Source organism: Budorcas taxicolor, chromosome 8 (assembly GCF_023091745.1).
Source record: "Budorcas taxicolor isolate Tak-1 chromosome 8, Takin1.1, whole genome shotgun sequence".
In the NCBI taxonomy this organism is placed as follows: domain Eukaryota; kingdom Metazoa; phylum Chordata; class Mammalia; order Artiodactyla; family Bovidae; genus Budorcas; species Budorcas taxicolor.
In genome coordinates this window covers 111,977,168-112,000,019 of record NC_068917.1, presented here as the reverse complement: position 1 = coordinate 112,000,019, position 22,852 = coordinate 111,977,168, and the positions used below count along the sequence as shown (strand labels likewise).

The 22,852-nt window shown below is 47.6% G+C and overlaps 1 protein-coding gene across 1 annotated transcript in view; it reads left to right on the top strand.

The window, feature by feature from the left end:
• The window catches only part of BRINP1 (BMP/retinoic acid inducible neural specific 1), a 147,071-nt gene that overhangs the window by 98,715 nt on the left and 25,504 nt on the right, over positions 1–22,852 (top strand). The window contains exons 5-6 of the mRNA XM_052645262.1: positions 11,160–11,396; positions 16,166–16,388. Coding sequence (XP_052501222.1) covers positions 11,160–11,396; positions 16,166–16,388 — 460 coding nt within the window. The remainder of the gene's footprint in view (positions 1–11,159; positions 11,397–16,165; positions 16,389–22,852) is intronic.

Genomic DNA, 22,852 nt, shown 5'->3' with positions numbered 1-22,852 from the left:
GAAAGTTAACCAAAGCTCAGTAGTTCTGAAACGCTGGCTTAAGCAACGCAAACCACACTTCCTTACGGCATGGCTTCTCAGTGCCTTAACCGGCTACTGTGTATTATGGGCCTCAATAGCCAGACTGAATACACACAGTCTCCTGAATGTACTTGATCTTGGTTACATGTGCAGGTCCATGATTCTGGGTCATACAACTTGGCAAACGCTGGACTATTAATATAATATCATCTGGGTTAAATCCTGTCCAAAATAACTTTTCCTCTGCTCTTACAAATGTAGAAGGCTTTTCCTTATTCCTTCTGCTGAAATGTGTCTATATTTTATCTTAATTCTGCATTTAAGAATTTTGTTCTCCTACCCAGCTGGGGCCCTTTGAGGTCAAAACCGTCTTATTAATTTTCAATATCTCTAGCATCTAGTACATTGTCTTCCTCAATAAAGTGGTGAATGAAAGGACTTTTCTAAGCGTGGCAGAATTGAGCAGCTTTATTTTTGCACACGTTCTGTGATCTAGTTTTGTGTTTGATATCATGGAAAGAATGCAAAGACATAGAAGCCAGTCATAGTTCTCAAGAATCATGATTTGTAACAATGGATCGCAAACAAAATGTGTGCTGAGTTTAGTGGCCAAGTCTTTTAGCATCATTGTTATCTTAGAAGGTTCTCTCTCTCTTTTTTTTGTTTTGATTTGTGCATTTCTTCACTCAGATGTTTTTTAACAGTATTGAGCTGAAGTTAAAATAACTTCAGGTCTCAAGCTATGATGTCAGGAAAGATAGCACAGGCCCTGCTCATGAGGAAGAGCTCTAGAGAGGTGAGATGTACTAAGCTCAGAACAGAGACCCACAATCTTCTCTCAAGCACATTTTCTCTAAATTCACCTTTGTTCAAAACTAGTTCCTGGGTACCCCCTCATGCGCCATATGACAAGGAGGTGGGAGATGAATGACGAACTGTCCCTTGCATTCAAGGAGGTGCTCACAGACCAGCAGGAAGATGAACATAAGCGTGCAAACCTGCCGCAGTACCTGCTCTATTAGAGTCTGAGATGCATGCAAGGCTTTTGGTGTCTACAGAGGGGCCCCTCAGATCGCCAAAGGCTTCCAGGGAAAGCAGTGGAAAACAGGGTGAGCACAGAAAATAACGTCACTTGGAATAGGTGTCGTGTATTAATGCTATGGGGTCTCTCTGGGGGCTCAGCTGGTTGAGAATCCGCCTGCAGTGTGGGAGACCTGGGCTCCATCCCTGGGTTGGGAAGATCCCCTGGAGAAGGGAAAAGCTCCCCACTCCAGTATTCTGGCCTGGAGAATTCCATGGACTGTACAGTCCATGGGGTCACAAAGAGTCAGACACGACTGAGCGACTTTCATTCACTCACTCACATTAATGCAATGAGTTTCACATGGGTTACACAATGGATTTTGTTTTCTAATTCATTGAGATAAAATTTACATCCAGAAAAATTTACCACGTGAACAGTTCTATGAATATGACAAACATATCCAATCATGTAATCAAGATGCCACCACAATCAAGGTATAAAATTAGTCATTAAACTTTCACACCAACCCTACACATGAACTTTAATGAGAAAACTGAGAATTGGAGAAGCTAAGCCTCTTTATCTTAACTTCCCAAGGTCACACAGTTAATAAGAGCTAGAGCTAAAGTTTGAGCAGAGAGAACTTGCATTCTGGGAGCAGAGCTGGTGGTGGTGCAGGATGTCGCAAAAAAGAGAGAGAGAGACGGGGGATAAAAGAATCTGCAGACATCAGCTGATCCAGGGATCAGGTGATGGGGTCTGTGAAGTGTAGTTTGCGTTTCATCATGAATTCTGTGAAGAAGCTTAGATTTAAATTGACTCAACGTCTTCTTCAGTTTCAAGGGTATCTTCATGGTGCAATTTTATGAAACTGAATTTTAAAAGTATGTTGGAGAAAAAAAAAGGTATGTCAGCCTGCTTATCATTGATGATTTCATAGTTTAGACCATATTCTCTTTTTCCAAGTTAAAATTGTCCTTTAGAAGTCTCCCTGCCCCCAGTCCCTTTTATCAGTTTAAATTCTCCTCTGATTACCTCTCCCACTGAAAAGTAAGTTCTGAGAGAGCACAGATTTTGCTTCTAACCTATTCTCCAAGACCTAAAAGAGGGCCTGGCACATAATATATGCCTAATCGATATTCCAATGAGTCAACTCTTCACATGAGGTGGCCAAAGTACTGGAGTTTCAGCTTTAGCTTCATTCCTTCCAAAGAACACCCAGGGCTGATCTCCTTTAGGATGGACTGGTTGGATCTCCTTGCAGTCCAAGGGACTCTCAAGAGTCTTCTCCCACACCACAGTTCAAAAGCATCAGTTCTTCGGCACTCAGCTTTCTTCACAGTCCAACTCTCACATCCATATATGACCACTGGAAAAACCATAGCCTTTACTAGATGGACCTTTGTTGGCAAAGTAATGTCTCTGCTTTTGAATATGCTGTCTAGGTTGGTCATAACTTTTCTTCCAAGGAGTAAGTGTCTCTTAATTTCATGGCTGCAGTCACCACTCTGGTGCTGGGAGAGATTGGGGGCAGGAGGAAAAGGGGACAACAGAGAATGAGATGGCTGGATGGGATCACCGACTCGATGGACATGAGCTTGAGTGAACTCCGGGAGATGGTGATGGACAGGGAGGCCTGGCGTGCTGCGATTCATGGGGTCACAAAGAGTGGGACACGACTGAGCGACTGAACTGAACTGAGTCGATCTTTGCTTAATAATTGAAATAAGACCAGCACAGAACAGATTCATAGAATATCAAGGTTCAAAAAATCACAGTGATCAACTAGTACGGGGGCTGGCAGACGTCTTCTGTCAAGAGCCAGGTGGTAAATATTCTAGGCTTTGTGGGTCACACGCAGTCTCTAATGCAACTTATCCTGCTCCTCTGTTGTGATGTGAAAGCAGCTGTAAATGATACTTCAGTCTGTGTGGTTGTGTTCCAATAAAGTTAATTTGTGAAAATAGGCTCATGGCCCCAGTTTGCCAATTCCTGTATCTGTCAGTATATGCTAAGTTATGTTGTGCTAACAAACAATCCTTGAATCCCAGTGGTTGGCAAATGTGAGTATTCATTTCTTACTGATTCTGCATCGTAGTCACAAGTCAGGTGTGATTCTGCTTCACAGAATGAAGGCCCCTGTATGGAGAGCAGTGGTGGCCTCTAGATGGAACCTGGCTGCTGTGGTGGTGATGGGCCAAGAGAAACTGAGGGGCCCGTATGTTGGTTCTTGTAGCTTCATTTGGAAGTCGCACATATCACTTATACATTTCATGAGCTAAAACATGCTATGGGAACCTATCTGAGTTCAGAGGGTGAATGTGAAAGTTGCTCAGTTGTGTCCGACTCTTTGGGACCACATGAACTGTAGCCAGGCAGTCTCCTCTGTCCGTGGAATTCTCCAGGCAAGAATACTGGAGTGGGTTGCCATTCCCTTCTCCAGGGGATCTTCCCAACCCCAGGATCAAACCCGGGTCTCCTGCTTTGTGGGCAGACTCCTTACCATCTGAGCCACTCAGAGGTGGGGGTGTATAATTTTTTTCCAAAGGAGGATACTCCAGGGAGGGGCTCTGAATATGCATGAATGGGTTTTTGGAGCATCTCTACAATGTCAGCTTTCAGATTCTGCTTCTGTATTTCCAGTGACGAGAAGCCCTCTATCTACTAAGGCAAGCTGTTTCATCCCTCAAAAATTCTGACAGTTAAAAAAGGTTTTCGTTTTATTGTGCGAAATTTTGCTTATCTGTATTTTTCCTCCAAGGGTTCCAAGTCTCCTCCTTAAGATCCTGCAGGATAGATAAGGATACCTGAGAAAACAAAAGGGCACTCCATCCAGAAGGGGGAGCCAGACCCGCCCACTTTCCCCCCAGGTAGCTGCCTTTCTTCATTTCCCAGAGCACAGATGACCGGTCATGGAGACAAGGCTGAACTTCTGAATGAGATCATAGCCTTTTCGCCCTTTCTGCACAGTTTCACCCGGTGAATTATCGTCTTATTTCCATTCCACTCCAATGAGCTGTCAGCGATGGATACTGTAATTCACAGCAATAGAAACACAAACAGATGGGTAATTGACCTGCATGCCTTCATTACACTGGGGTTCAGAATGGCTGCCGAAGCCATAAAGTCCTTTATCTGCCAGTCTGAAATCCCTGGGCTTTCACAGGAAGGGGGTCGAGCTGACTTTTTGCAAAAGGTGGAGTCCTTGTTGTTGTTCTCCTCACCTCGTGCTTTTCAGAAATGGACAGAATTTGACAAGCAGAACTTAGCAGGTACAAGACAACAGCTGGGACTCCTATAGGGCTCTGAGATATCTACAGGGGGCCACATTCTGATGCAAGAACAAGATAGAAAAATATTTAATCTCAACCAAAATAGAACCTGTATTTTTCCCTCTCTTAGCCCCGTAAGAGAACATGCATTTAATATTTAATGAAATAGGTCAGAAAAGAGCAAATTCATCAAACATATTACTATATTAGGCAATTAGGGTATAGAATAAAATACAACAAAGCTGAGGAAAAAACAGGAAGACATAAAGCCCTTGCCTTGAACAAAACGCAGATGGACCCAAGGTATGCCCACACTGACCCATCTCTGCTCAAAGTGTGCCCTCTCCATGGAGCACTGGGGTTGCCCTTCCTTATCTGTTAAGACCAGGCTTGTGTTTCAGGACTCCGCCCACATCACAAAATCACCTGTAACTACTGTGTCCAGGCTTATTTTCCTTCATCTCTGTAACAGATGCCTGACTTATTTAATATTTGAAATATATCTATTAAACACTGCTTAACCAGACATCATGCTGCTCTCTCTGAGTCATCAGCTACGGCCTTTGTCTCTTGGATTCTGAGCTTTCGTTTTGAATATCCAGGTAGCCCCTCTGTGTCTTTAGAAAGGAGGAAAGTCTCCTCGAGCAGTTCTTCAGGTGCTTCTCGTTGAAGGAAGGAGAAAGAGGCTCAGAGTTCCTGTCAACAAAAGAGAGTCAGACATGAAGGTGGGCCGAAAATCTCCAGATCTCAGGAGCACCTCGGTTTTTGTTGATAGGGTCCTCTATTCCAGATGTGAAATGTTCCCCAGCTCGCTGAGCGCTGCCCCTGATCTAGGTGCCGGCGTTACCCAGCAGTGTTGACAACCGAAGATCTCCAGGGATCCAGTGGAAGGTTACCCTGAACGAACTGTTACTCTAGCGCCCCGACAGTGGCTGAGATGCAGCAGCGCGGAGGGCCTTCTCTTCTCTTTCTGAACCTCAGATTGACTCCCAGCCTGTGATGACAAGGATCCTTGACCGCTGTTGTTGTATGGAGTGCTGTTCCTCGAGTAAGCTGACAGATCTCTGCCCCGTGTCATTCTTCCCTTCAGAGTTCTGGTCTCTTCTGAGGCATCAGAGTCATTGCTTTCTTCTCTAAAGAATTTGGGGAAATCGGACAACTGAAAAAAAGAGGAACCTTAATTGGATAGAAAGGCGATGGCTAAACCAGTTCTTAGTTGGAAGGAGTGATATTGCCTAACGCCTTTGCACATGGTGTTCCCACTTTCTAGACCACTCTTCCTGTGGATCTCCCCTTGACCCCTGTTAATCCACTGGGTCTCAGCCTAAATGGCACTTCTCTGGGAGAGTGCCTTTGACTACCCCTGCTTGATGCTGGGCTAGGTATTCTTCCTGTGAATTCTCCAAGCACCCTTGTGCTTCTGGTAGAGCCCTGGGCTCATTGCATCCAAGCAACGTGTTTATAGGTCTGTCTCCCTCCTAAAATGTGAGGTCACTGAGGGCAAGAAAGGTTTGCCTTATTTGCGCTGGTATCCACAGCACAGTGCCTACCACACAGTAGGGCTTAAGCAATATGTGCAGAAAGAAGAGAGGAGAAATGGAGAGAAGGGCAGATGGCAGGAAGAGGGGAGGAAGGAAGGAAGGGAAGAAGGAAGGAAGGATCATTGAAGTAGAAACAACGGAATTGTAATAATAAAGACCTACAATAAATACTATAGTGCTATTAAGACAAAATGCCCACGTGGCATTTTCCTACTAGCCCAAATGGGGCTATATAAGAAGGATTTTTCCAAGAAGGGCTCAAGTTTGGTCCAGATAATGGGTTATGTTCCAGTAGGGTGCAAATTGAAGAATCTAACATTTATTGACTACTTAATTCTATCAATCAGTGTCTTGGTCTGCTCAGGCTGCTATAACAAAATACCATAGATTGGGTGGTCTGAACAAGAGACATTATTTCCTGCCATTCTAGAGGCTGGAAAGTCTAAGGTCAAGGTGCCAGCAGATTCAGTGTCTGGTGAAGAAACATTCTTGGCTCTTAGCTGCTTTCTCACTATGTGCTCACAGATGGAAGGAGGGGAAGAGCAGGGAGAGAGAAAGAAAGAGAGAGAGTAACTTCCTGTCTCTTCCTCTTCCTATAAGAGCAAAGACTCTTGAGAGTCCCTTGTACCACATGGAGATCCAACCAGTCCATCCTAAAGGAAATCAGTTCTGAACATTCACTGGAAGGTCTGATGCTGAAGGTAAAGCTCCAGTACTTTGGCCATGTGGTGCGAAGAGCTGATTCAGTGGAAAAGACCGTGATGCTGGGAAAGACTGAGGGTGGGAGGAAAAGGGGACGACAGAGGATGAGATGGTTGGATGGCATCACCGACTTGATGGACATGAGTTTGACCAAGCTCGGGGAGATAGTGAAGGACAGGGAAGCCTGGCGTCCCGCAGTCCATGGGCTCACAAAGAGTTGGACATGATTTAGCAACTGAATAAAAAAACAAACCCCATCATGGAAGCCCCACCTTCCTGACCTTATCTAAACCTAGCCTCAGGTGTCAGGGTTTCAATACAGGAAATCTGGGGTCAGAGGACATAGTCGGTCCTTGACAGTCAGATGCTGCTGGAGCGCCGTTTATGCCTTGCCTCCCCTCATTCACTCTTCACAGTAGCCCTGGAAGGTGTTTATTGGGAATTTAACTTCACAGGCAAGAAAACTGAGCTTCATGGAGGCTAAGACATTCCCAGAGACTGCTCTGTGCACCCCAGGGACCCAAAGGCAGGCATTTGTCTCCATTTGCATCCCTTCCCACTGGAGGCACGGAAGGACCCGCTAGTGTTTCAGAACTTAGCCGGAATTCCCAGAGTCCTGAGTCTTTCTCTATGGTGTGGAGCTCTGGACATGTCCTCAACTCTAACAGCCTCCGAGTTCTCAGGTGCAACTCTCTTTCCAAGTGAAATGAGAAAGAGGACAGTTCTTCAACAAATGAATATCTGAAACCTCCCTGGGGCTTGGCCTTAACTTAAGCTCAGAGGGACTGTCATGGACAGACAGGCCTCTGTCCCCCAGAAACCCACTGTCTAATGGGGGAGAAGGAAAGGAAATGAAGACAGAAGAATACAGTAATTTCATTCAGCAGCTAATTCTGTGAAGAAAATAGAAGAGGCATCTTAGCGTGGGTGGCCTGGGCACAATCCGATGGCAGGACACAGGAGCCAGGCCGAGATCTGGGAGAGGAATATTCTGGGCACAGAGAAGGGCAAGTGCAGAGACGGTGGAAAGAGCAAGCTCGGCGCCAAGGAGGGGCTGCAAAAGGGCGGGGCGCCCGATGCGTCCTGAAAAACAGCAGAGAAGGGGAAGGAGGGGGCCAAGGAGTCAGAGACGTCTCGTGTGACGGAGGGAAGACAGGGCACGCCAGCGCACAAAGACTGCACGCACAAGACAGTTCATACGCTGAGGCAAGAGCGCTGAAGGTGAGGTGGGAGGCGGGGCTGAGGACGACGGGGCAGAAATCGGAAAAGGGCCTGCAGATGCCGCGAGGGTTCCCACGTAGGCATTGCCCGCTCCCTGCAACAGCTGAGTGTTCCATTTTAAAGAATAACAAGATTTTTTTTTTTTTTTTTGTAAGTATAATGAGATTGGGGGGGAACAGATTCCATATGTTTAGCGTGGGTGAGTTGGTGTGCAAATGGAACTTTCAACTCTTGCCTTCCTGGGTTTTGTGAGGCCAGATTTATACGCTTGGCATTAAGGGTGGCCTTTTTTTCTCTCTCGTTTTCTCAGTTTTCCTGTTCGTGTGTGTCTTTGGGAATTGAGGGGACAGGAGGTGCCACCCCAGCCGGCAGCTGTATATCTTTCACACGGCGGATCCCCAGGCCAAATCCCCCTCCGCGTTATTTACAGCTCCCATTGAAGCAGGCAGGACTCCGGCGCCCATGCAGGAGGCGCCCAGCAATGGGCCTCTTTGTTGGACACAGGTCACAGGGAGACGACTCCGGTGGTGACTGCTATGTGAACCTCCGCTGCCGGAGAAATGGTTATGTAACTTTAAATAGTAATGACATTTCGCAGAAAAGTGCTTTTTAATTGCTATGTCTTCATTATTCTCTTTTCAAATTTGCCCAGGAGATTCCGCCTCGTAGTCAGCTTGGCAGGTTCTGGGTTTCCATTTTTAAAGAGCAGCCAGTTTTGTGTTTCAGCTGCTCCCAGAAACCCCCCAGCCCCAAACTTCATCTGTTTTCCGTTGCATTAAATGGGGTAGGTAAGACTGCCTTTTGTATCCTTGCCAGACAGAAAAATGATTTGTCGCAATTTTTGAAAAACGCTCTCCCCCAGTTCCTTTTGGGCCAGCACCAAGAATAGAATATTTTATCCCCTGCAAAAGAGAGAAAGAAAATGATGAGCAAGCTAGAAAAATAGGACTGAGAGTATAGTCTATAGAGTTTCTTTAAGCAACAGAAACTTAACCCCAGTCCATAGACTCACATGCCTATAGGGGATTGGGATCAGCTAAAAATAAATTTTGCTTTGGAAGCAAAAAATGGTGGTAGGGATAAAATGACTCAATAGTGCCTACTCTGAAAGAACTGGAGACTTGGTCTAGGACTTTACTGCTGATTCGGTTCGCTCTGCCTTTCCGTGTTTCCATCTTACGCCTCCGTACAGGAGCCCTTGTGAGCAGTGGCTCAAACTCGTTTGGACCCTTTGCTCGTGGGATGGAGCTCCCCTAGCCTTGTGGTGGACCGTCACCCCGGCTGCCCAGCCCCGCCTGTTAGAACACCTTCTGTGCATATTGACAAAGGGTCTACCATTCCAAATAGCCCTCCCATCAGTGCTGGTTCAACAGCACAGAATTCTAAACCCCACTTCTTGTGGAAGCTCTCCAGATATCTCCACACTACGTTCTGGGTGTCTTTCCTTCTCATTAAATACAGCTATAGTGTTCTTTCATCTCTCTTAAGGTTTCTGTGGTAACTTTAAAAGACTTTAATCTGAGGAATGACAGCATCATCATCATCAAGAATGAGAATAAAGCACACTTATTGTTTGCTATGTATCAGAGACTGTTCTAGACACTTCTCAAGAATTGTCACTTAGCTCTCTCGGTCACCCTCAGTGGAGGTACTGAAAGTGTCTCCATTTTAGAGAAGAGAAAGTGGAGCCTTTGACAGGTTGGCTAGCTAACCTGAGAGGACTGAGGCGGTCAGTGGAGAAGCCTGACTCTAGCAATGCCCAGCTCTTTACTGTACTGCGGTTTCTGCCAGAAGGCATGCTGGAGACACCATCTTCTTTTTCACAAGGCCCCTCTGAAAATAGTCCTTTTTTAGCTGCCATATGATGATAGGGTGAAATGACGGGGTTCACTTTTTTAAAATAATTTATAAGCAAGAGAAAGTGCAGTCGAGAGTGAGAGAAATGTCGAGTCTATTCGGCAGATCCCTGATGAGTAGGGTTGGGCGTGTCCCTGAAGCATGAATGAGGAGAGCATTTCAATCCAAAGAGCGCAGTGGGCAGTAAAGCCACTGCCCCCGTACGCATCAGTGGCAAGACCCGCCAGCAGCCCCAAACGCGGGGCAGAGAAATGTCCCAGGGGAAAGCGCCTGGATGACTTAATTCAGCCCAGAGTTGTCCTTTTTTGAGGGGCCACCAAAAGAAGGCCTGCTCTTTTGACATTTCATGGGTACGAGAGTAGTGCTCATGCCCAGATAAACCCTTCTCCCTTCATTGGTCCTCGGGATCAAGACTCTGCTCAGTCAGGCACTTCATAGAAAAAAGACCATGCGGTGTGATCAGGAGAACTTCTCTTATAACCATGAATGGCCCATGTCCTCTCAGTGAGCTTTGCCTTCTTCATTTGTAAGCAAAGGAGAGAGGATGAATCGGACACCAGTCTCCCCTGATCCCATTGTGTGTATGTGTGAATGATACAGTGGTCCTGTTAAATTATGTAACTCTGTTTATGTCATTCTTACCTGGGGAAACTACTAAAGTATCCCATTATTCACAGGATAAAGTCCAAACTCCTCAGCACATGATAAAGACCTTTGATCTCTGGCGTCTGCCCTTTTCTGAAACCTGCTCTCCTCCAGCATTGCCTGCCCACCCGTCTGAGTTCATGTCCCTCCCAGCAGCTCCCAGACATGTGAAATGTTAGTTCTTGCTACCCCTCTCTTTAGAATATGCTTCGTAGCTCTTTTTACATAATGAGTCACTTTTCAACCAGCCCACGTATCATTTCCTCTACAAAGGTTTCCCTGCTATTTCAGCAATGCTAACGCTGCCTCAGCTGTCCAGCTGCCTCGTACGGCCAGCTCTACCCTGGGTCCGTAAAGCTGTGTTGTGATGAGGTGTGTTGTCTGTGCCTGCTGAGTATATTGTAAACTCCCCAAGGGCAAAGATCGTGTCTTTTTAAAAATCTCTTATAGACCTAGCTCTTAGCTCAGGACTTGTGCTTCATGAATAAGCTTCATAAATATTAGAAGAAAGGAACAGGAAAGAAATGAAGAAAACGAGGAAAAATAAACAGTGAGCTTGTGCTTTCAATAAGGGCTTTCTCCAACAATGGAAAAGGTATATTAATGGATCTGGCTCTGGCTTCAGTGCTAATATCACCCAATAGCGTTTGGAGAGAGCAGAGGTGGCCAGGATCACACTCTGAGAAGTTTAAGGCGAAGCGAGGGAACTGGAGGCCTCGCCAGCACCGCCCTGCGTAGATCTGGGCAGGCCCAGAGCTAGTCTGATCCCAGCTCACAGAGGGAAAGCTAGCAGCTTCAGATTCCTGCGCGTGAAACTCTTAATGGAACGCCTCCTCTGTAACCTTCCATCTCCTGCCTCTCGCTGCTCTCCTCCAGGTCTTCAGATCATCTTCCCTCAGTATCTGCAGGAGAAGTTCGTCCAGTCGGCCCTGAGCTACATCATGTGCAACGGCGAGGGGGAGTACGTGTGTCAGAACAGCCAGTGCCGATGCCAGTGTGCCGAGGAGTTCCCGCAGTGCAACTGCCCCATCACCGACATCCAGATCATGGAGTACACACTGGCCAGCATGGCCAAGTCGTGGGCCGATGCCTACAAGGACCTGGAGAACTCAGGTAGGGAGCCTCGCGGGACTGTTGCATGGAGGCCCACGCGCTTAGGATCTGACGGGCATCAGGATGGCCAAGGGGAACCCGTTCAACGACTGCCCTCCCCGCCAGCCTTTCACTCGGGAGGGTCCAGAGCCATTCGAGTAGCTGTCAAAGGGGAGGCACTCAATAAATCTCCACCAAGTGGAATAATGAATAACATAATCAAGTTTGTGGTCCTGTGATATATTGCTTCTGTGGTACCCAGACGACAGACAGAATAATGCCTCGGAGCACAGAGGAAGCCTCTGGAGAGAGGAGTCAGAGCTAGTTGTATTGATTCCTGAGTCTGTGTGTGTGTGTGTGTGTGTGTGTACATGTCTCTCAAAATAAATGAACACACACGTATGTGCAAATATGAGTATGTATATAGGTACATATATGTGTAGATGTTGATGTAGATAGCCAAAGAATTCAGCCTGTCATAGCTGGAAGTCACTTTTCAGGTAATTTGGCCATTTCCTGCTCTTTGTGGTTGAGAGAAAGGCATTTCAGGGGAAGACAGTCACCCAGGCCATAACGTAGGTGAGGTGCAAAGTTGGATTTCTGCCTCATGGAGCTTCTAGTTCATGGGGCATCCAGGCATTGATCATCTCACTATGCAGGTAATGGTGACATGTTAATCATTCGTGTATGTGGACTGAGGAGCTCCTGTGAGCAGGTCACGTGCTATTGGAGGGTGGTGTGGTCAGGGAGTCAGGAGAGGCCCCTTCCAGGGAGAGTGTCAGCATCTGAGTGTGCGCAGAGCTCAGAGGGTGAGTGCAGGTCGGCCAGCGGGAGGCACCCAGGAGCGACACGGCTGCGATGTGGGATAGGAGGACGGTACAGACCGTGAGAATGAGATGTGCAGAGACGCCAGTGCCAAGATGTTTAGGAGGAAAACTTGGCAGGACCTGATGGTAGGCTGGCTCCGAGAGCTGGAGGAAGGGTCTTCAGGTGAGCTCCAAGGATTTTTAAGCTTTTCGTTAAGCAGTCTGATGGACGTGGGTACCTTTCACAGAGCTAGAACACCCCGGAAGGTTTAGAAAGAAGACTGTGTACTGAGTTTTGGACGTGAAAAACTTGGGAACCCTTGAGACTTCCAATAGAGATGCCAAGTGGATATCTGGCATTTAATATGTTCTCAGAGACGTGTTAAATAAATGGACATATGTATAGCGCATTTCTATTTTTAACACAACTTTATATTCCTTAAATCTGTTATAAACTGCGCTGAAGTATGTAATGATATTACCGTGTTCTAGAGGAGGGAGGGTGCCAAGCGCCAGTGTCTTCCCAGGGCCACAGAGTCAGTAAGTGACAGCATTGGAAATGGAACCCCTGATTCCAAATCCAGTGCTCACAGCAGTTTCTGTAACTGATTAATTCTACTTTTCCCACCCAACCACCCCACCAGGCCTCAGTTCACTCATCTGATAAATGAGAGGACATGTTTTTGTTTTAATATTTGGATTTATTTAAATCTTTTTCCAAGAAACCCTTTGATCAAACAAAATCATACCTTGGAGCCACTGTGTACCACAGATAAAAGCTGAGCCGTAGAGCACTGGGTTTGAAAACCATTGGTTTCCATGAACTCCAAGCCCCGCTCCAGCTCTGGCAGCATAGAAAGCATCTGTTCTTACGGGGTCACCCAGTGGAGCTGCAATGCACCCATTTGTCCATTTAAAATCCCGGGAATCTCTGAAAGAGGAGAGCTTCATGAAGGAAATATGTTATGAAGAGTATTTGGCCTCAAAAAAAATAAATAAAAAAAAAGAAGAAGCATTTGATAAAATGCTTTTGCAAAGAGATTCTACTGATTGCTAAACAGCAGAGGTGGGTGTCGGCTGTGTGCACATGTAGCAGGGATGCCTAGCATAGGACCCTTTCTCCCAAGGAAGAGAAGCCGCGTAGTCGGGATGGGCGGGTAGGCGGGGGGAGGAAATGCAGAAAGCGGAGACGCTGCAGACACAGTCTGTCTCCGCAAAAGCACATTTTCCCCCAGATATCCTGCACGTACCCATTTTGAAATGTTTGTGCCTATGAAGACAGACCCATCCATCTGCACGTGTATATGGCTTGTACCCGTGCATTTTCCTCCTTTCCCTTGCAACCCATAACCTTAATGACTCAGGACCAGGTCATTTGGAGGGATTAAAACCTGGTCAAAGGTCAAAGCCATTGATTCCTTCATGGCTGGAGTGTTAGTGGTCAAATAGGACCTAGTTTATACACATAAATAGGGGTCTGTGCCTCCTTTGGGCTTCCCTGCTGGCTCAGTGGTACAGAATCATCCTGCCAATGCAGGAGACTCAGGTTCGATCCCTGGGTCAGGAAAATTGCCTGGAAGAGGAAATGGCTACCCATTCCAGCATACTTGCCTGGAAAATGCCACAGACAGAGAAGCCTAGAGGGATCTAGTCCCTGGGGTCGACGTAACAACTAAATAGCAACGCCTCCTTTATTGGGAGTTTTAGTCAAGAAATTAAATCATTTTCACTAAAAAAAAAATGTTTTTATTGAAGTATAGTTGATTTACAATGTTGCATTAATTTCAGGTATACAAAGTGAATCAGTTATGCATGTACATATGTCCTCTCTTTTTCAGACTCTTTTCCCATCATTACAGAGGACTGAGCAGGGCTCTCTGTGCCGTTTGTATTTAGCAGGGTCTTCTTAGCTGTCCATTTTATAAACTTGTGTGGTTATGTGAGTCCCAGTCTCCCAGTTTATTGCCACGCCTCTTCTCCCCCGGTAACCATGCTTGTTTAGATGTTCCTATCTGACCCAAATTCTGGTTCGTTGAAAGGACTGTTATCCCCAAGGTCAACAGAGCCCTTTACAAAATAAGCTGCACTGAGGGGAGAGCTGGACTGGTCAAAGCACCAAAGTCATCAGGGCCAGTCCCCTGTCTCCAGCCGGCTCGCTGAATACATTTATCGGTGCAGTCATCCTTCCCGTCTTACACAACCATCCACTCAGCACTTTCTGGATTTTGAGAACAAGGCAGATGCTGTCCTATGCCACTCTCTGAAGATTTGGATTAGATGCTATTATTGACAGATGGGAAAACTGAGGCGTTGAATAGCAATTGTATAACAATCATGGTTACGCAGCCGTCAGTTTAAGAATCAGCTTGAACTCCTGCATGTCTGACTGTCTGTAATGAGGTGCTGAGGTCTTCTAGGAGTCACAGACTCCTGGTTTTAGAACCTTAATATAAAATTTATTAAAAAGACCTGGTTTTGGCTCCCAATTCTCCGGTCCTGTTCATGTGTTGAGAGTAAGTAAATATGCTAAGTAAGAATACATGATTTGCAGCCATCCAGAGTTCTGATTCTACCATTTACTGGCTGTGTGACCTTGGCAAGTTAATTAACTCCTCTGTGTCCCAGTTTCTGTAGAAGAAGGGCACTAAAGCGTCCATCTCATACGTTTGCTATAAAAATCAGTCATGTGTGTTAAGTGTTGAAGACTGAGCTTCGTGCTTACTGAAAGCTCTGAAGGCTTTTTCTTAAATGAATGCCTAATATACCTGAAATTTCCTTGTAGGTTGGGTTTTTTTTCTTTTTTTGACTATGTAGCAGGTGGGATCTTAGTAACCCTACCAGTAAGCGAACTCATGTCCCCTGTGTTAAAGCATGGAGTCCTAACCACTAGACCGCCAGGAAAGTTCTTTGTGTAGGGCTTATAACATAAAGTGAAAGTATTAAGGTTCAGATATAGATAGATATGATTGATAGATAGATATTCTGACTAGTTAGGCTTTTTTCCTGCAAAATAGTTAACCCCTTAATTCATTAAGATTCCCAATACTGGGGGGTGGGTGAGGGTAAGTATTAGATCAGAAAACAACAGCTCATGTTTTAATCCTTCCTCTTGTTACCCCTGGACTATTCTGCCTTCAGAAAATCATTTTCCCACTGGAGGCTTCAGTGTTTCTAAATGTAGAACAAGAAATCTGACCCAGATCATTCCTAAGGCGGTGTCACCTGTGGCTCATGCTGACACACTGAGCATCCCAAACTGAGGCAGGAGTCCAGGAGACCGAAGAGTGTGTCCCCATCTCTTAAGCTGGAGTTTCCCAAACTGTGACTTGAGGAGAGGCCGTCCACACATACAGCTTCCAGTGAGAGCGGGACTCAGAGGGGCAGGAATCCGTGTCAGTTCCCCGTCCCAGGTTACATCACAGAATGTTTCGGTTGCTGCTGATATCCTTCCACACTATCACTTGCTACTTCCCTAAATTTCAAATTGAGGCCAGGCATGGGTTTCAGTCATCCAGCAGGCCACAGTGTTTGGCTGGAATTTGTTCATATCGTTTTCATCCTATTTATTTTTACAGCCTATTTCTATAGCTCCCATCCTACCAAATGCATGTTATAGTGATTTCCTTTGTCAACTGGGTAAAAATGTGGTTTAATTACTTCAAAGAAAATATTAAGTAAGATATAAGTACAAGTGATATGTGAATACCGTTAAAGCTGGCATTCAAATAATAGAAGTTTGGGCAGCCTTGTCTGAAGTAAGGATACGGGATGCAGCGAAGTACTGGTAAAAGACACATCGTTGAAAGTGCAGTGGCCTCTTCACTACCTGCCAGGAGGAGAGCAGGCTGGTGCCATGTTTAGAGTGCGCCGAGGAGTGGCTTTAGTGTGGACCTGTTTACTGGTGGGTAGGGCTGAGCATTTAAGGCAGCCTCCGATGGGGAATGTCATGCTCAGCCCGTCTCCTTGGCCTTTGTCTCTTGCTAGATGAATTTAAATCGTTCATGAAGCGTCTCCCTAGCAACCACTTCCTGACCATTGGGAACATCCACCAGCACTGGGGCAACGACTGGGACCTGCAGAACCGCTACAAGCTCCTGCAGAGCGCCACGGAGGCCCAGAGGCAGAAGATCCAGCGCACCGCCCGCAAGCTCTTCGGCCTCAGTGTCCGCTGCCGCCACAACCCCAACCACCAGCTGCCCAGAGAGAGGTGAGTGCTGGCCCACCCACCGCCCCTGCAGGCTCAGAGCTGGAAAAGAGGCGGGCGCAATGTAGAGGGTGCTCTTGCCTTGCAGGGTCCAGAACCGCGGTTTCTCAGGCTTCTCCCTACTGGCTCTGGAGGCCCTGGGTTTCTGACCGTTTCCAGAAAATGCCCTGAACGTTCAGCATATGTGTTGTCTGATCCGTCTCACTGAGGAAGGAAATTAGCAATAGTACTGACTGCTATGTGACATTATTCTGGTTGCTTAAATGTATTATCTAACTTTAAAATTACTTGGCAAAGCCGTTTTTAGCATCCTCATCTTAGTAGTGAAGAAACCAGGTTAGTGAATGAATCAAACAACTTACTGATTGAGGGGCTTTGATCAGGGCCTGGAGTAGAGTGAAGCAAAGGAGGCGCCTACCCCGAGAACTTTAAGGGAGCACCCCGTCGCCAGTCAGGCAGGGGCAGGGTCCTCAGTGGGAGGGAGTGCCTCCTCAAATGCCCACCTGTCTTGCTGGCCTCAGCACCTCCCCAGCCCTGCTCTCCACGGACCAGGTGTTCTGGTGGATGATGGAGAAGATGGGGGTGAGCAAGACTCACAGGGCTCATGCCCTCCCAGCACCTAGGGTGTATCTACTCTCTTGGGAAGATTCAAATTCAGAATTCAAATCCAAGTCTCTTAGACTCCGCTCTCCCAGGGCACTTATGAGCTACATCAGGGGTTTTTCTGTATTGGTGTCTCCAGGGTTTTCATGCAGGCGTCACGGGAGAGCAAGAAGGCAGGCTTGGGGGTCCCTCCACCCTGCTCCTGCCAGAGCGACGATGCTCTCATCCGTTTCATATCTGGGGGTTCCACGCTCAGCTTTGATCCACGATCCCCCCTGTAAAAGCCTGGGGCTCGGTCACCTTCACTTAGCAGATTCTGCGCCAGTGAGCGTGCGTGCACGCTCAGTCGCGGCCGACTCTTTGGATCCCAGTTTCCTTGTACTCCCGTCCGGGCTCATCTCTGCCCTCCCCATGCCCCCCAACTTAGACCCCTTTGCTCTGCATCTAGCTTGCGATCCTGATTTTGTGAAACAAATGGGATTTCAGCCAGCAGTGGCTTACTTGATGAAATGCTGCAAAAGGAGGGACTAGGAAAGGGGCCCCTTGTTATCTGCCACAGAGCCCCGAACTGCCACCATGAGTGAAGGTGTGGCGTGGATTCTGTTTAGATCCACCCGGCATCTGTGAGCTGCCTCAGGCACTGGGGAAGACTCAGAAACGTAACAGTGTCATGAAAGAGCTCTCTTAGTGGGGGAGTGAGGAGGGGGTTCTGTTGGCACTCAGGAAGTGCTCCCCACAGGTATTAACTTGCTAGGAACACCTAGCAACATGCCACTAATGGACAGAGTGGTTTAAACAACAGAAATGCTCTTTCTCCCAGTTCTGGTGGCTAGAAGCCTGAGATGGGCGCGGGTGGCTCCTCCCAAGGCTTCTCTCCTTAGCTCGTAGTTGGCATCTTTGCCCTCTGTCTCCACGGGGTTTTCTGTCTCTGAGTGTCTGTGTCCTAACCCTCCTTTCTTATCAGGACACCGGACCTGTTGGCTTACGGCTCATCTCAGTGACTTCATTTAAACTTAATTACCTCTTTAACAATCTTATCTCCAGAATCGCATTCAGAGATACTGGGGTGAGGACTTGAATGTATGGATTTGGGGTGATATAACTGAGCCTAGACCCTGCAAGACGTGGCTTTTGACCAGGTCCCTAAATGATGGAATGGTGCGTCCCCAGGTGGACCACACTGGCTGCACCTCGGGGCAAAAGAGTAACATTTAACGTTATCAGACTTTAAGCAAATGTAGGAGGTGTCAGTTTTGCTGGTTTCCAGTCTAGAGGATGAAGTGGTAAGTCCAAAAGCCCCAAGATGTGGGCAAGACACATGATCAAAGGCGGGCAGAGTGTCCAGGGCACGGCAGGCACTGGGGTCCAGGGAAGGCTCGGGTCGGTGGGGAGCGTCCAGAGGAGAGAGGACTGGGCAGGCCTTAGAGGGGAGGGAAGCGGGGCAGAATCGGGGGCCTGCGTGAGAGCACACCCTACCCTCGGCAAGCTCTGTGACCTTGAGCAGGTCGCTTCTCTGCTCTGAGTGTGGATGTCCATATGTATAGCGTGCTCTTCTCTGCAAGACCACAGGCATAGACAGCTAGACGTGTCCTCCCACCAGTTGGACCTGCAAAGAAAGAACTCTCCGTGTTGCCATATCTCCTCCTGAACCAGAACCTCCCTCCTGCACACATCTGGAGAGGACCTCTGGGTTCTATGTTGGCAAGTCGCTCAGTTCTGTTCACATGGTGCATTTTGGTCTCTGGAGACTGGAGAGCAGGGCCACACACGTGTGCACTGTGCTGACTCGTCCGACGCCCTCCTAGGAGAGCTGGGCCTCCTTGCTTCCTGCCATGTGAACCGGAGGCTTTCATGAGCAGGCAGGGCGCCTCCCCACCATGCAGCTGTGTCAGGCAGAGGTGCTGACACTGGGGACCCTGGGCCACCTGAGCCGATCAAGCTGGAATTGGCTAATGAGGCACTTGCTCTGCTGTGAGTTGTCGGTGTCCTGGGCTCCATGGGCGCTGAGTCCACAAGCTGATGCTCTCCCTTGTGTCAGGAAGGGCGGGTGACGGTGTTGAGGTGGGGGTGGAGTGGGGAGAGGGAAAGAGCATAGACTGGGCCCAGACCCTGACCCCCTTTATAGCCACGAGGCTCTATAAGCAACTCCCTGCAGCTCATTTGGAACAATGGGTAGTTCCACTAGCCTTCAGGTAAGTATGAGGATTACGATTTTAAAATTCAAAAAGCCTGTCTCAGTTAATAGAGAGGTGTCACTCAGTACAGGTTCCCCCCTCTATCTGAAAGTAGAGTGTTTCCATGAAACCTTTCATAAGCTCAAATGGCATAAAGCAAGGACGCAGTTACCTTTTTTCAAGAAAGCTAAAATCTTGGGGTTTCTTTTGGTTAGGTATTTTGTAGGTCTTTATTATTAATAAAAAGTGCAGTGGCATAAAGCAAACTTTCGAAAAGCAGGGGATACCTGTAGATGGATTCTAACGGCCAGGCGCGGTTCTGAGCGTCTCCTGTGAATTAGCTCCCGTTCCCCTCACTGCAATGTTGTGAACTAGCTCCTCTTACCGTTTCTGTTCTACAGATAAGGGAACCGAGGCACATACAGTGTAATAACACACCCAAGGGCAATGAAGGTTATTTTATTGTTCTTCAAAGAGGTGTTTACCTTGAAAACTTAGTGGGAAGTCAAATCTAGATAACTGGAGCTTGGTTTCAAGGCATGTTGGAACCTTGATACTGGACTGGAAGGATTTTGGTTATCAATTGTTGCCAGGAGTATCCTGGTTATCAACTGCTGCCAAACAAGTCACTCAAGACTTCTTGGTTCAAAGCAACACTTGCTATAAACTCTCAGGATTCTGTAGACTGACTGGGTGCAGCCGGGGCTCCCTCAGATTGGCTGGGGCTGGGGTCACCAGGGGGCTTGACTGGACTGGACGTCCATGATGGCTCACTCCCAGAGGTGGCTGGGGATACTGCACCCCCCCCCCCAAACCGTGCCTGCTTCACGCGGCCTGGGCTTCTTGAAATGTGGCAGTCTCCTGAGACTAAAAGGAAATTTTAAGTCTTCTTGCAGCTTAGCTTTTGAAGTCAGAGAATATCCCTTCTACCATATTCTCTCGGCCAAAAGCCCAGCGGAGATTCAAGTGTGTGACTATTGGGAGATGTGGGGTGGGGGTGGGGGTGCAGAGGGAATCCTTTTTGGAGATTAAGTACCACAGGGTAAATGGAGTACAGTTGGAGCTAGGGGTGGCTCTTCTGTATATAGGGCAAATAAGATGAATGATAATAATAATAAAAACCACAAAACAATAACAGACACCTATTGAACATCTATTATAACAAGCAGTACAGCTCACTAAAAACTAGTGTCAGATTGCCTGGGTTCGCATCCCAGCTTTATCCCCTTCTCAGTTTGTAACCCTGGGGGAGTTAGCACCACCTTTGAGCTTCAGTTTTCTCATCTCCAAAATGAAGCGAATAACAGTGCAATACATAGGGCTGTCTTGAGGATTAAATGCTTGAACCCACATAAAATGTTTAGAACAGGGCCTAACACATGGAAAAAATTTAATACATGTTGTTCAGGCACTAAGTTCTGTCTGACTCTTTGCAACCCCATGGACTGCAGCACACCAGGCTTCCTTGTCCTTCACTGTCTCCCGGAGTTTGCTCAAATTCATGTCCTTTGAGTCAGTGATGTCATCCAACCATCTTGTCCTCTGTCAGCCCCTTTTCCTTCTGCCCTCAATCTTTCCCAGCATCAGGGTCTTTTCCAATGAGTTGGCTGTTCGTATCAGGTGGCCTGTTTTTACCAGGCACTGACTTTTGCATATAAATTGCTTAGCCCACAGTAGCAGCCAGTGAGTCTGAGTGTTGATGATAATGATGGCATATATATTTCTTTCATCTAATCCTCACACAATCTCTATGAAGCTGATGCAATTGGATTTGTTTTATAGATGAGGAAACTGATGAGGCAGAGATGGAATTGGCTTGTCCGAGGTCACAGGGCAGATAAGTGGCAGGATTGGAATGGCCTTGCTGACCCCATGGGTGGGGCTGGTGGTCAGGAGGCTGGTGCAGGCTCCAGGCAGTGAGCAGAAGCAGGAGAGACGGCTCTGCCTGCTCGGGGCACTTGGGTGTGAATGCATGATGGTGTTACAGGCAGGGTTGGTTATCAAGGTCATGAGGGTGGTGGTAGATCAGGAACAGAGATTCAGGAAATGGCCCCAGTCCTGGAACCCTGAACCAGCTCTGGAGGCCAGGCAGACTGGGCAGACCCATCTCTAAGTAGAGAGAGGAGGTCAGGTTCAGGGCAGGTCAATGCAGCCAGTGTTTCCAGAGAACTCAGCCTGGGTGAGCTCTAAGATAAGCAAGACGCCCCTCTCTCAGGATCACTGCCAATCCAGTTGAGGGCCACAGGACTAATTCCAGACCACACCTGCCACCAAGGAATTCGGCACCTCACCAAATACCTGTAGGGTTCCCAGCGTGTATTAGGTGATATGGTGGGCCCCAGGGACAGTGTGTGAATTTCTTTCCGCCTGTGCAGGACCTCGCCTACAGTCAGACCACAGTACTGCAGCTGGGCATGTCTAAGAAAGGCAGGACCCACGCGGAGGTCCCTGTGGATTGTCTCGCTACCAGGAGACCCTTATGTTGTGCAGTTAAAAGGGGGAACAGACTGGGAAGTGGGCTTTGAGTTTGGTCACTACTGTAGCTAGACTTTTTGAACCTTGGTTTTCTCCTCTGTAAAACAGACGTAATCATTTCCTCCTGCTGCTTCTGAGGGCTTTATCTGGCTCACCTGAGATGGTGTGTCTAGCAGCACTTTGTAAAATCTGAGTACTCTGTGAGAGGGGGCTCCACAAGCGGGGTGAACTTGAAATTAAATTCATCAGGAAGAGAATGGGACTGAGTTTAGGTTGAAGGCAATACTTTCAGGGGGCTTCCCTGATAGCTCACTTGGTAACGAACCCACCTGCAATGCAGGAGACTCCAATTCAATTCCTGGGTCGCGAAGATTCCCCTGGAGAAGGGATAGGCTACCCACTTCAGTATTCCTGGGCTTGCCTTGTGGCTCAGCTGGTAACGAATCCACCTGCTATGTGGGAGACCTGGGTTTGATCCCTGGGTTGGGAAGATCCCGTGGAGAAGGGAAAGGGCACCCACTCCAGTTTTCTGCCCTGGAGAATTCCGTGGACTGTACAGTCCGTGGGGTCGCAAAGAGCCAGACACGGCTGAGCGACTTTCACTCTGACCACTTTCAGGCATTTCCGCTGTCCTGCACGCTTCCACCTCATTTAATCATCAGGACAGCTCACTCGCAGTGTCGAGTCATCCCATTGTATGAGTGGAGAATGTTAAGACATAGAGATGTTAACTGACCTGCTTCATAATCTCTATGAAGTTTACATACCAAGTAAGAGGCAGGATCCAAACCCAGACAGAGCCCTTTCGTATAACGTCTATGCTGCTCTGTCTGCTCCTGAGACGAGATGATGCCCTGGCTGCACTGCTAACTGTGGTGTGGTGGAAAACGCCTCTCATTCCAGAGGAGGGAAGGAGGCAGGGAGGGAGGGAGAACGGAAAAGAGAGGGGGAGGGAGGAAAAAAAGAGGGAGGGAGAGAAAAAAGAAAAGCATAAACTCAACTTGAGCAATGAATTCTGCTGGTTTCTATGCAACTCCGTAAGCGTTTACCGACTCCCCGATCTCCTGCCTTATGCCAGACACTGGGGGGCACTTAAAGGTCATTGCGACGGGGTCCTTGTCTTCTTAGCATCCTTATCTAGCCTCAGGATGTGCTTTTGAAAAAGACACTTGTTTGAACCAGAAGACCTGAGTTCGTATCCTGGCCCGGGCCCTG